Source organism: Rhododendron vialii, chromosome 8a (genome assembly GCF_030253575.1).
Source record: "Rhododendron vialii isolate Sample 1 chromosome 8a, ASM3025357v1".
NCBI classification, from domain to species: domain Eukaryota; kingdom Viridiplantae; phylum Streptophyta; class Magnoliopsida; order Ericales; family Ericaceae; genus Rhododendron; species Rhododendron vialii.
In genome coordinates, this window is record NC_080564.1 from 594,718 (window position 1) to 607,349 (window position 12,632).

The 12,632-nt window shown below is 38.7% G+C and overlaps 3 protein-coding genes across 3 annotated transcripts; 2 read left to right on the plus strand and 1 right to left on the minus strand.

Moving 5' to 3' along the window:
* The first annotated feature begins 399 nt into the window (after positions 1–399).
* On the plus strand, positions 400–5,592 carry LOC131298140 (probable mannitol dehydrogenase). The gene is made up of 5 exons (XM_058323456.1): positions 400–594; positions 1,772–1,885; positions 2,928–3,441; positions 4,264–4,417; positions 5,080–5,592. Exons 1-5 carry the CDS (start codon positions 515–517, stop codon positions 5,274–5,276), a joined length of 1,059 nt encoding a protein of 352 aa, XP_058179439.1. The 5' UTR covers positions 400–514; the 3' UTR covers positions 5,277–5,592.
* Positions 5,593–6,097: 505 nt separating this feature from the next.
* LOC131298107 (egg cell-secreted protein 1.1-like) lies at positions 6,098–6,980 on the minus strand. The gene has a single exon (XM_058323408.1). The coding sequence runs from the start codon at positions 6,656–6,658 to the stop codon at positions 6,227–6,229; it is 432 nt and encodes a 143-aa protein (XP_058179391.1). The 5' UTR covers positions 6,659–6,980; the 3' UTR covers positions 6,098–6,226.
* Positions 6,981–7,617: 637 nt separating this feature from the next.
* On the plus strand, positions 7,618–11,380 carry LOC131298106 (uncharacterized). The gene is made up of 8 exons (XM_058323406.1): positions 7,618–7,908; positions 8,809–8,911; positions 9,371–9,478; positions 9,565–9,674; positions 9,779–9,886; positions 9,969–10,014; positions 10,169–10,300; positions 11,108–11,380. The coding sequence occupies exons 1-8, from the start codon at positions 7,688–7,690 to the stop codon at positions 11,189–11,191; spliced, it is 912 nt and encodes a 303-aa protein (XP_058179389.1). The 5' UTR covers positions 7,618–7,687; the 3' UTR covers positions 11,192–11,380.
* Positions 11,381–12,632: the final 1,252 nt, after the last annotated feature.

Sequence of the window (12,632 nt, forward strand, 5' to 3'; positions counted from 1 at the left end):
TTCTTGAAAGCAACACAGTTGGTAATGAAATTCACAACAATTTGTAGTGGACAAAGCTCCTAGAGGCGGAGCTAATGATACTCAAGGAGCAAATTAAGAGGAGTGGTACCATACATGAAAGATTTTCATGAAATAGTCTTTGGAAATCAAATGAAGTTTCATAAAAGATTTTCATGGAAAGATTTTTATGGAACAGTCCATGAAAATCTTTTATGAAACTTCATTTGATTTCCAATGACTGTTTCATGAAAATCTTTCATGTGTAACATTTTCAGCAAATTAATAGTAGTAATAATTTTCCCCATAGGGCCGGCACTTGTTATCCAGTTGTCCATGTCACAGATCTGTGGGGCCATGCAACTTAATACGGTGAAATGGATCCAACCAACTCTCTGAACTCACTCTACAAATGACAATTGCCTCTCCTTCCCTTTCTTCCGTTCCATTAAGTTTACAACTGGACTAGTGCTAGAGAGAGAGAGAGAGAGAGAGAGAGAGAGAGAGAGAGAGAGAGATGGCGAAATCATCCGAAGCTGTTGGTTGGGCTGCTAGAGATCCCTCTGGGATCCTCTCTCCGTTCAAATTCCCTCGCAGGTACTTATAATGTATCTGTTTATATATGTATTGCATGTTTTGAGTATCATTGAACATGATGTGCTCGACAGAATTTAACAGAATAGAAAAAAAAACGGATTCATGTAGCGGAACCAAATTTTTATGGGACGTAAAGGCTCTATTTGGTTTGGTTTATAGTATATGCATGTCGATGGATAGATCGACACGCGACAGAGTGGCGTGAACACATAGTGCACGGAATTTTATACTTCGGTCTGAAACTTTTTTGGTGCATTTTGGTTTCCATTTATGTTTTCTTGCTGTATAATGAACCTACGCGTGCTCATTTACGTAGATAGAATAATGTAGGTGAAAGGAATCAAAGGAGACAATTCAGGCCCAAAATATTGCTGCCAATTGAGAGAGAGAGAGAGAGAGATTTAATTATCTGAATTGTGGTGGAATGTGGATGATGTAAACCGTTGAATTAGTGAAATTGTAGTGGAATGAGGATCATGGTACCTTCTGCCAGAGAATTCCCATAGTCTTAAAGAAGACAAGCTTGTAAGTTCCAGAGATTTGTGGTAATGTGCCGCATTCTGTGGTTAAAAATATTAACTACGTTGTCGGAAACCGGATGATACGTGTCTTAGTTATTCCCTAGTTGTATGTTTACAAGTCGATGAGGGTTCCTCTTTATCACACAGTGTCTTATTATGAAACGGTAGACGACTTTAGAAGTGAATGGAATTTAACATTGGATGTCATTAGATGAATATCGAAGCACGAATAAACCATTTTGAAACTCCTGGAGAAATCGTACGTTGTCAACGTAATTGCAAACAACTAAAGCTATTTGGTATGCTTATTCAAACTACTCTCCCATCTTATATGATAGGATTCTATGGTCCTACTAATAGTGCAGTATCATGACCAACCGACGTTTGTTTTTCATTTCCAATTCAAAAATCAAACTATCATTGGCGGCTGTCGATCATGTCGATTGGTCATTTTCTAGCTGACCGAGGACGTCTAGTGGTTCTGCACAACAAACAATTGAGCTTAATACTATTGCTGCATTGCATATGAAGCACCCTTTAAAAGATTTAGTACCTGAGTTGCTCTACAGATTTTTTACGACAATTGTCATACTGCTAAAACTGTTGCTTCTATTGTGTTATCACTTGATTTTGAATATTGTTTGTACTGTTGTCAGAGGAAACGGAGATGATGATGTGACGGTTAAAGTAATGTACTGTGGGGTGTGCCACTCTGATTTGCATACTCTGAAAAATGAATGGGGGTTCACAATGTACCCTATTGTTCCAGGGTATGATGCTCATCTTACAACCATTGTTATGTTGTTCAAAATGTTTTTAACTGCATAATGATTATAGAAGGTGTCATAATGTGATATCTCAACACAATGATGACACATTGGAAATCTCTTCATGAAAAAAGGAACTTTGAGTTGCCTGACCATGGATATCAAATTATCTTTTGCTATATGAATTATATGCGTTGCAGAACAGAAACTTAAGTCGTTGGACTCTTACTTTAACATAAAAAGTGAAACCTTTTATATTGTTGTCTATATTTTTTCCGACGGTTATAGTTGTCAGTATAGTGTGTTTTTTATTTCGTTTGGTTATGTATTGTCCTTAAGCAGTACGTGGAATCTTATGAACTGTTATATTTCAAAACACAAAATATAAATGAATTTTCGACTCAAATTTCACTTATTGAGTTGTTCCAAGTGGCAAAGAAATTAACAATGACTATGAGCTTAAGCCTATATGCATTAACTAATTAGAAGGATGAGATGATCATAAACACTATAGGTGGCAAACCTATGGAAAATTAATAATTGAAAAAGGCAGCAAAGGGGACATTTTCCAAGGCAGTTTTTGTTGGCGATGCTTTGAAAAAGAGTAATTTCATTGGAGTGCTAGTTTTAGTCTCTGTTCGTCTTGCTTGCAATGGGGTACTGTTAAATGGTGTCCTTCTCAAGGAATTTTTTATTGTTCCTTAGTGAATTGTTAAATTTTTCCCTCTCTTGATGATTCATCTCTATGTTCATGCTTAAATTTTTATTTAAGCAAGAACTTGGAAATGCCATTGTAACATTCAGTCATCTGAAATCTTTTAGTGCATGCAATGTATCGAAGGGGTATTTTTTGCATTGCCCGAGGCCCCTATATTTGATCCTGCTCAGTCTCCTCTTATTTGCTTCACATTGGGTTAGCTTATGTTTTCTGTGTGAAAGGTTAAACGCATCAGCAAATGGTTCCATATCTTCACTACTAGTTGATGCAAAAGTGTGAAACACATAATGAAGGAATTGATGGACTTCTTTACTTGTTGCACTGTAGGCATGAAATTGTAGGTGTTGTAACTGAAACTGGGAAGAATGTTGAGAAATTCAAAGTTGGTGACAGAGTTGGTGTTGGGGTGATTGTTGATTCCTGCAGAACATGTGACATCTGCCATCAAGACTTGGAAAATTACTGCCCAAAAGTGATATTTACATATAACTCGATTCACCCTGATGGAACAAAAACTCAAGGTGGTTACTCTGATGTAATGGTGGTGGACCAGGGCTATGTGCTTCGTTTTCCTGATAACCTGCCCCCTGATGCTGGTGCACCACTCATTTGTGCTGGGATCACAGTTTACAGCCCAATGCAATATTATGGAATGACTGAGCCTGGGAAGCACTTGGGAGTGGTGGGACTCGGTGGGCTTGGTCATCTCGCTGTCAAGTTCGGTAAGGCCTTCGGGTTGAAAGTCACTCTGATAAGTACCTCACCAAAGAAGGAGGCGGAGGCCATCAACAAACTCGGTGCTGATTCTTTCCTTCTTAGCACTGATCCTTCAAAAATGAAGGTCAGTAAAGTTCAGCTTTAACGCCATCTCAAGTGTTGAGATTGTTTCTGAAACAAGATTTGAAATGAACACAGCTTCTCTGCAGACTGCAGGGTGCAGTTAGCTATGTGGGCCCACCATGGGTCCCACCAATGCAACTGCACGCATTACTCCAGAACAGCAACGTTGTATCCGAATTGGATTCTACTTATGAATGTGCAGCTAGGTTTCACGAATGTGTTATTTAGGGATTGTCTTCTGGTTGCTGTGTCCTTAGCTTAGTAGCAGGGAGCTCTTGAAGTGGTGTTGTTCCCACCTTAGGAGCGCGCTCCTACGCTCCCAACTAAGGAGATTGACAGGAGCCTGCTCCCATAGAGATGGGAGCACGCTCCTTACGAAGATGGGAGCTTTTGTATGATCCTTATATAGAAAAAAAAGATTCATCACTTGGCTTTATAAATTGGTCTTTGATTTAGCTCATATATATAGCCCAAGTCATGATATCTTGAAAAGAAAAGCATACATTGTACCACTAACCCATGTTTTTACTCCCTAAAATGATTCTACTTTTGAAGTGTATATTCTATACTACATAATTTTCGTATTGTACATACACGTTCCTTTCACGCTCCAACCTTGGGAGCTTCTATGTTCACTCGCTCCCTTGCTTCCGCTCCCGCTCCCGCTTCGTGCAACTAAGGTCCTAAGTCAACTTGTAGATCGTAAAACTTAGTTGTTTTATGAATGGAATTTTAGATGAGACAATTGGACCTTGAAAAGTTGATATTTTTCCTTCTATTCAAAACTTTTATAGAGAAGGTTTTACATAATTCTCTGGTGCAGGATGCTATGGGTACCATGGACTACATCATTGATACAGTTTCAGCTGTTCATCCCTTGGCTCCATTGCTTGGCCTGTTGAAGCTGAATGGGAAACTTGTTAATGTCGGCCTGCCTGATAAGCCCTTAGAGCTGCCTATGTTCCCAATATGTTTGGGTGAGGCACATTAGTTACTCCCTCTACTCTAAATTGAAACGCTTTTGGTTTATTGTTAGGAATAATTGATTTTATTACAATTTTTTGCTCTTGCAATGTGATACAATAACATGGATGGGCATTGCCTTTGATCAATGATTTGGTTTGTCGTTCACAACAATAGGTTTGTTGCATATTTATCCTGCTTTGCTGAAGAGTTCAACGTTGCCAATCTATCCAATTGTGCAATGTGATTCACGATTCGGAGATTTTAAATAGAGTTTGCAACCTGGCATAGTAGCTAGTGCTCATCTGCCCTAGCACACTAATTCGGTTTTGATACACATGCTCAGTCTCCCACGAAAATATGGGCACAGGCTGTTGCCTACCACATCTCTATCAGGAGCTAACTCTTGTTCACTTGCTTCCTTATATGATTATTCGTTTACTTTGCCCATGAATAGCCATATGTAATAGATTAGAGATGTATGACTTGCTTATTGAAGATTGGATATACAGTTCGGAATTGCTTCCCATTTTCCTTCTGCTCTTCCTCTTCCCCTTCAATCTGATCTGACTCGTTCTTCTTCTTCTACTGGTGCTGCATTCAGTTTCATGCATCTTGCGTTTCCATGTGATGTTGTTTTAACCGCATCCTTGTCTAATTGTATTTACACTGGCAGGGAGGAAGCTTGTTGGGGGAAGCAACATTGGTGGAATTAAAGAGACACAGGAGATGCTTGACTTTTGCGCGGAGCACAACATAGTATCAGACATTGAGCTGATTCGCATGGGCGACATCAATGCAGCTATGGAACGGCTGGCCAAATCTGACGTCAAGTACCGGTTTGTGATTGATGTGGGAAACTCCTCCTTGTAGAGTAGTAGGTAAGCCAGTGGTGTTCAAATTGCCGTTGTCTCTTTTTGTGGTCTACACAATAGATACAAACGGATTGAGCGAGTTTGACAAAACCTTAGCTCGAAGGTTGTAATAAAATGTGGGTGTCTTGGACATGTCCGCTGTTCGTTGTTGTCTAGTTTAAGGTCAAAACCGATGAAACTAATTTTATTCGCTTTTAATCATTTGCCATCTTTTTATTTGGTGGCTAATTATAGAGGATATTTTGTTTTAGAAAACGTTATACCCTTCTTCTCCTTTTGGAGACGAGGGGAACATATTGTCGTGTTTTCCATTTTTCCATTGCATGTGATATGTTTTTCTTCATAGTAGAAATGGACAGGGTCACAGGGATTTTAACGTACCTATGCATGAATATATGTACATATATGCACGTACATGTGACATGAAAGGCATTTGAGCCAACTGATCACCTCCCTGGTCTAATCCTGAGTCTATGCACAAGAAGGCGATTCCTAATATATTATGAGGTTCTGGCAATCGTAATTTATGTGCCACTGAGCTCATTCAATCTATGTGGTGTGAAACTGTCAATTATACAGTTACTTCAAATAGATTGGGCCCTATAGATGGCGGAACCAGAACACAGAATGGTTCTATGTATCTACTGTTTAGTTTTAAAGTAACGCATGGTGTCCCGAGACCCGAGTCTAGTTGCGCGCGTCTCTATCTAACATCACTTTAGTTATCTGTTGCTCAAGTTAATGGAGTATAATCGAACAGTGGATAGAGATCCGAATTCTCGCAAGATCACTAATTAATCAACAAACTAAAAGACTTAATTGCCAAAATCAACAATTCAATAACTTCATGAATATCACCCTTCACTTAAAATTCGACAATAAAACTCGTAGACAGTGTTACTTTATTTGCCTTTTTTTCTTCTTCTTATTCATACTAAATTTTGCCCCCTATGGAATCGAGTTGCGAGACATATTCACATTCGGGCCAACAACGGCCTGAGGTGGCGGAGGAGCAGAGCCCGAGCCCGCGTCAGACTCAGAGGCATCACAATATCCGCGAAGTATATCCCCTTCTTCGGAAGTGAATCCGAGGGAACCGAGCATAGAAGACCAGCAGTGGTGCTCGATGATTCGGACCGCGCTGCAGCAGCCCGGACCCAGATAAGTCTCCCCGTTTAGGAAAAACAGAATGACTTCGCCAGTGCAGGACTGCAGCTGAAACAATGAGTCCCAGCAGCCCTTTTCGGTTTCTTGGTCTAGTTTCAGCCGAGCCATGAGGGTCGGTTTGGGGTTCGAGTCTAGTGGTCGTGACACCGCCATGGAGAAGGCTAGGAAGCATGATATGAGGAGTGTTGGGAGGATGTTCTGATGGTAGGCCATTTTGGAGAGAGAGAGAGAGAGATGGTGTGGACTGTGGAGAATTATGTCTAGTGGTGTTTGATATTTATAGCGGGAGAGTGTGTGGCAGGGTCCTAACTGGGGGGAGACGAAGAGATCATAGAACGGAATTGAAGTGGGGGAAATCCAAGAGATTCAGATTAATTTTCAGACATTTAAATTTGAGGCTTAGTAAACGGTTAAGTAGTTAGATAAAGAGTCTATGGCACTTTTATTTTGTTCTTTTGGAATTCCAATTTACTACTGTATACTAGATTATTAGAAATCAATTCTAAACTGGAGATATGCAACCGGCAATTGTGAAGAAATTTTATAGGGCATGTGGCATGATATGGTTGGTTGTACTATTGTAGTAACTCCCAATTTTGAAATTTTCTGCAACATTTTTTTTTAATGCATGATATCCCGGATCATCTTTCTGGTATATAACTTCCAGTTATACTATTGTAACTTTACGTCTCCACGTGTCATGAAAGATGATTCAGTAGAGATGAATATATTGAAATAGTAGAAAAGAGAAATTTTTGGGAGTCCTGTATGAATGATCGTGCAGATGAAATGCAAATGAACACGTCTTGTAGTTAGCAAAAAACTTTTACGCATTGTTTGATTATTAGTTTTCGAGATAAAAAATTGTATAGGTTTTCATATTTTTTTCATCTTTAGTCAATATTTTACATTTTAACAAAAAAATAAGACTTCTGGAGAGAAGTTTTTTGAATAGTATCTTGAAGATTTGTCTCTAGTTAAGTTTAGGATGGAGGTCAACCTGACTCGAACATCTGATTATGCGGCTTGCAAAATTCGTCAACTTTCGAAGCCCAAAGAAGGTAAGTTATGGGCCTTGAAGCCCGTTACACCATCTGGGTTGCACCTGAATCTGGTACTTGGATCGCTTACAAGGCCACGGCCCACAGCTTTGGACTTCACCATTACCTGCAAGGCCCCACAGCTTTGGGTTCTCAAATTAACATCCCCGTCGGCGACTGAGAGAGGGAGAGAGAAAGAGAGATGAGCGGCGGAGGAGGTGTCGGGGAGCTGCCGAGGAAGGAGGCGAGCGTGCTGAAGGGGCACGAGGGGGCAGTGTTGGCGGCGAGGTTTAACGCCGACGGAAATTATTGCCTGAGCTGCGGCAAGGACCGTACCATACGCCTCTGGAATCCCCACCGCGGGATACTCATCAAGACCTATAAAGCCCACGGCCGTGAAGTCCGCGACGTCCACTGCACGCAGTACACACTCTCTCTCTCTCTCTCTCTCTCTCTCTCTCTCTCTCTCTCTCTCTAAATTTCGGCTACTTACCGTTGTTCCATGTTAATGATTGAGTATGCTATTTTTCACAACCTTAGCTGTGTGCAATTTATACACTAGCTATGTATACGAACGTCCAGTGGTGGACGCAGGATTTGTGTCCAGCAAGGGGCAGAATCACGTGTATTTTTATATTGACAATAAAGAATATATCGTATTTGTGAGGTCCGGAGAAGAGACGATATTGTGTGTAATTGTGCAGCCATCGTTTAATTCTATACATGCGACCTAAAAAATTATTGAGAACTATGCTACTACCACACATACTTAACACGCGCAAACTCTCTCACATCAAACACATGGGGTACCCATGTTTGATGTGAGAGATTTTGTGTAATTGTGTAGTTAGAGAATTATTGATATAGAAATTTTAAGGATTTTTTTTGCACTCAAAGGACTTGCAGGGGCCAATCCCATATATTTTTTCCTAATTAACCCAAATATTAGTATAATAAGTGAGAGTATTTGGAGTTTTGCAGGGGCTGGGGTCCCCTCTTGGGACCGCCCCTGCGAACGTGTCCATGGTTATTGAGAAATTGGAGGGAAGAGAATATGATGGAATTTCTGCTCCCCAAAGTCCCAGTTTATATGAAGTGCTTTTCATTTGTAACGATATCTTGTCTTTCTTGAGATGGGATAGCCTATAGAAGGTATTTAGATGATGTGTTCAGGTAGCATAACTAATTTCTGCATACATGAATGCATATCATAAAGTTATGGGGTTGGGAGGTCTGGTAATTGGACATGGATTACATGTTCATTAGATGGGTTACTTGGATTTTGATCCACAGATTTATTTATCAGAAGGTTTTGTATTGTAGGGATAACTCTAAACTATCTTCTTGTGGAGGTGATCGTCAAGTCTTTTATTGGGATGTAGCAACTGGACGAGTAATTCGAAAATTCCGCGGTCATGACAGTGAGGTTTGTGAAAAGTTAATTTTTGTTCTCATAATTGTTTGACCTTTTAAATGAATTTGTTACCACCAACTCTCAATATTATTGTTCATACTGCAAAATTGGCTTGAGACCACGTTCACTTCAGCTATTTACAATAATTCAGACAATTTAATATCTTGCTACAGGGTCATTTGAACAATTCAGAGCTCATATGTTGATATTTTGTCAGTGGATCTCCCAGTTTGATACACCTTTTGTATATGTGCTTAATTCTTGAATGGTGAGGGTGTCAGCTTACATGCAGTTCGACTAATGTTATAGGATCATAAACACACAGTCCACTAGCGGGGCCCTACTTAAAGAGCAAGTGCTCCGTATGGACTGGCCCCAAAGGAGTTGATAGAACCTAAGAGGTTTCAAACCTGAAAACTTTTCTTACCTACTTTAACTTTTCTTTTTAATACGTGTTTGTTCTTTTGCCAGGTGAATGCTGTAAAGTTCAATGAATATGCGTCTGTTGTAGTTTCGGCAGGGTATGATCGTTCAGTGCGGGCTTGGGATTGTAGATCTCATAGCACTGAGCCAATTCAGGTTAATCATCAGTCTCTCTGAGCATCATGAATGACCCTGAATTGCATTAGCTGACTTGTCCTAGCAAATTTCTGGTTGATGTGCAGATCATTGACACTTTTCTAGATAGTGTTATGTCTGTTAGTCTAACAAAAAGTGAAATCATTGCTGGAAGTGTTGACGGAACCATTCGAACGTTTGACATTCGAATTGGTAGGTACGTAATACAGTAAAATCATGAAACCACTTTCCTGGTCCATTGTTATTAGGAGAGCTAATGACTATGAGTGTGTCTCATTCTTCATTGATATCTTTTTATAGAGAAATATCTGACGACTTGGGGCAACCCGTGAATTGTATCGCTCTTTCCAATGATGGTAACTGCATATTGGCCAGTTGCCTGGATTCTACGCTACGTCTTCTGGACAGGTTATTTCTCTTCTCCTGAGTTCTTACTGAAGAAGTTAATGCTAACCTTGCCTACCTACTGACTGTTTCTTTTCTATTACAGGTCTACTGGTGAACTGTTACAAGAGTATAAAGGGCATACTTGCAAGGTCAGCTTACGCGCACTGTTTTGTTTGGATTTGTTTTTCCTGTACTGTGTGTCCGTTGTTTTTCAAATCTTGCCCTGTGTCGTGGGTTTTGTTGCTAATTTACAACTATTAAATAATTTCCCTAACTTTTCTGTTTTGGTTGCTTCTCTTTCAGTCGTACAAGATGGATTGCTTGCTTACAAACAATGATGCCTGTGTAACTGGAGGATCAGAAGATGGCATTATTTTCTTTTGGGATCTAGTAGATGCATCTGTAGTATCCAGTTTCCGTGCTCATGCCTCGGTGGTATGTGTCTCTCCTAAGCCATGTAGTGCAGAGGTGCACTACAGGTTCCCAGATTCCTCTACTAAAGATATTCAGTGATAATACATGGTGATGAATGGTCATTATGTGTCTTTTACTTTCTACCTATACTGATTCCTATTTGAAATTGCATTTATGGATTCCTGGAAGGTGAAAGTACCCAAAGACCCCCTCAACTATGTCTTTTTTCCATGGAGACCCCCTAACATTTAAAACCGCCCATACAGACCCCCTCAATTATAACCGTTAACCAATCAGCACCCTCCTGTCAAAAACACCGTTAAAATGAAGGGGTCAATGTGGACAATTTTTATAGATGAGGGGGACGACTTTTTAGAGGTAGAATCATCATTTTCTCTCATTCCGTTAACAGAGTTTAGCCAATTTTTCATTATACATATCACTTTGTCTAAATCATGTATCAAATTGATAATACAGTAGTTTCTAAAATATCACGAATATTATGAATTGTTTTTTTTTTTTTTTCTCAATTCTGCTTTTAGACTAAATGATATTAGGCGTCTGCATTTGGAACTTATTTGCAAAAGCTTTTTGCCTATAAATTTATTTGTTTCATGATCCATGATTAAGTTAGCACAGTAGCACCTTGCAGTCTAGAGAGAATCCATGATTAAGCCATTTGACCAGAATGGTGCGTTTGCAAGCATAATGCAGTTTCTAGACCTAATTCTCCTGGGATATTTGCTGCGTTTCTCATTCTTGCAAAATCTATACTTAAAAAGTATCGGCGATCTCATAGATTAACACTTATTTATTTTTCTTGTGCAGGTAACTAGTGTGAGTTATCACCCAACGGATAGCTGTATGATATCTGCCTCTGTCGATGGCACAATTCGTGTATGGAAAACTTGAGAAACTCGTAGTCATCATTATGTGGTAATTGATGGGGAAAAGAATTATCAACAATGTATTCATTTTGTTGTGATGCCCAAATAGAAAGACAAAATTTATCATATGTTACATTACAGTATTACACATTCCCTCGGATGACTCAATGGTTGCGGGAAAATATTTGTAAAATAAACTTTATTTGCATATTCACTTTTAGTGGCCCACACAACAACTTTAAGGCCGTGTTTGGGAGATAATTCTAAACTGCATGTTGTCAAAGTGTATGCGGAAAACTAAACGAAGGAGTGCAGAAAGCAATGATCACCTGTAGATGAGCTTTTTAGATTCTGATAATAATTTCTCTCACAAAATTGTTCTGTAAAATCTATTTTTCTGTTTGTCAAATTCAATAGGTGACGAAAAACCCACCCAGAATGAATGTGAGTACCCTTTTAATAATGTCTTAAAATTATGATGGTCTCCTATAAAAAAAAATCTTTTGTATGTAGGTATTTATTAAATCAGTTAACCTTACAATCCCTCCCGTCCTTATTGTTAGTCCCTTTTGGGAGTTTCAAGTTTTTAAGGATGGATGCAATGGTTGCACTCGCGTTCAAATTTAATGACATCATTATCAATATATTCTTCCTATTTTGCAACACTTATATATGTTATTTATTAGAAATACTTTTGAAAAATCATCAAATTTCTACTTCTACTTTTAGTAAAGTACCAACATTTTGGAAAATCTGCCGATAAAAAAAAATATTCTGCAACATCTTTAAATGGAATAATGGACTAATACTTCGGAACATAGGCAGTCCCTTTCTTTTTTCCACACTTCATACTGGTTATCAATAAGTGAATAGTCTATGTCTTCACTTACTGATATTATCGTAATACATTACACACATAAGAATTCTTTTGTGAGTTCACTTGAAAGAAACAATAACATGAAGTATTAACTAAAGATTATGGATGGAATTCACTATCCTTTTTCCTTGTGAAATTTTACTTTATCCACCTAAGTGTAATATGTACTTCCATTAACGTGATTTCTGGATCTGCCACTAAGATATGAGCCACATATTATCATTTCTTAGTTTTTCTTTTGCATTTTTTCAAGCTTATTACAATTTTGTTTAAGTTTCTTATTAAGGCGGTGTTACAATCGAATTATTATTCATTACAATAATCTATATCTATAATACAAAACAGAACGGCGTAAAGCCCATCAAAAGTCAAGTGGTTGCAATGGCTAGGATTCACTTGATCCAATGATTAAGACTAATTCTCCTCCTTTTAGTAAAGTACCCACATTTTATGAACATACTTCTTCCGTCCTAATTTGTTTGTCCAATTGTCGAAATACATGTCTTTCAAAAATATACTTATATCTTACAATTTATAATGTTTTTTATGACTTTGAAGATTTTGTATAATAAAACTAATTGAGATCTAT

Bases quoted from the DNA above. Each gene is read 5' to 3' on its own strand.
- LOC131298106 (XM_058323406.1), top strand. From the start codon at position 7,688: ATGAGCGGCGGAGGAGGTGTCGGGGAGCTGCCGAGGAAGGAGGCGAGC. The intron at 9,887-9,968 runs GTTATTTCTCTT...TTTCTATTACAG, and splicing joins ACGCTACGTCTTCTGGACAG to GTCTACTGGTGAACTGTTAC. The intron at 10,015-10,168 runs GTCAGCTTACGC...CTTCTCTTTCAG, and splicing joins ATAAAGGGCATACTTGCAAG to TCGTACAAGATGGATTGCTT.
- LOC131298140 (XM_058323456.1), top strand. From the start codon at position 515: ATGGCGAAATCATCCGAAGCTGTTGGTTGGGCTGCTAGAGATCCCTCT. The intron at 3,442-4,263 runs GTCAGTAAAGTT...TCTCTGGTGCAG, and splicing joins CTGATCCTTCAAAAATGAAG to GATGCTATGGGTACCATGGA. The intron at 4,418-5,079 runs GTGAGGCACATT...TTACACTGGCAG, and splicing joins TATGTTCCCAATATGTTTGG to GGAGGAAGCTTGTTGGGGGA.
- LOC131298107 (XM_058323408.1), bottom strand. From the start codon at position 6,658: ATGGCCTACCATCAGAACATCCTCCCAACACTCCTCATATCATGCTTC.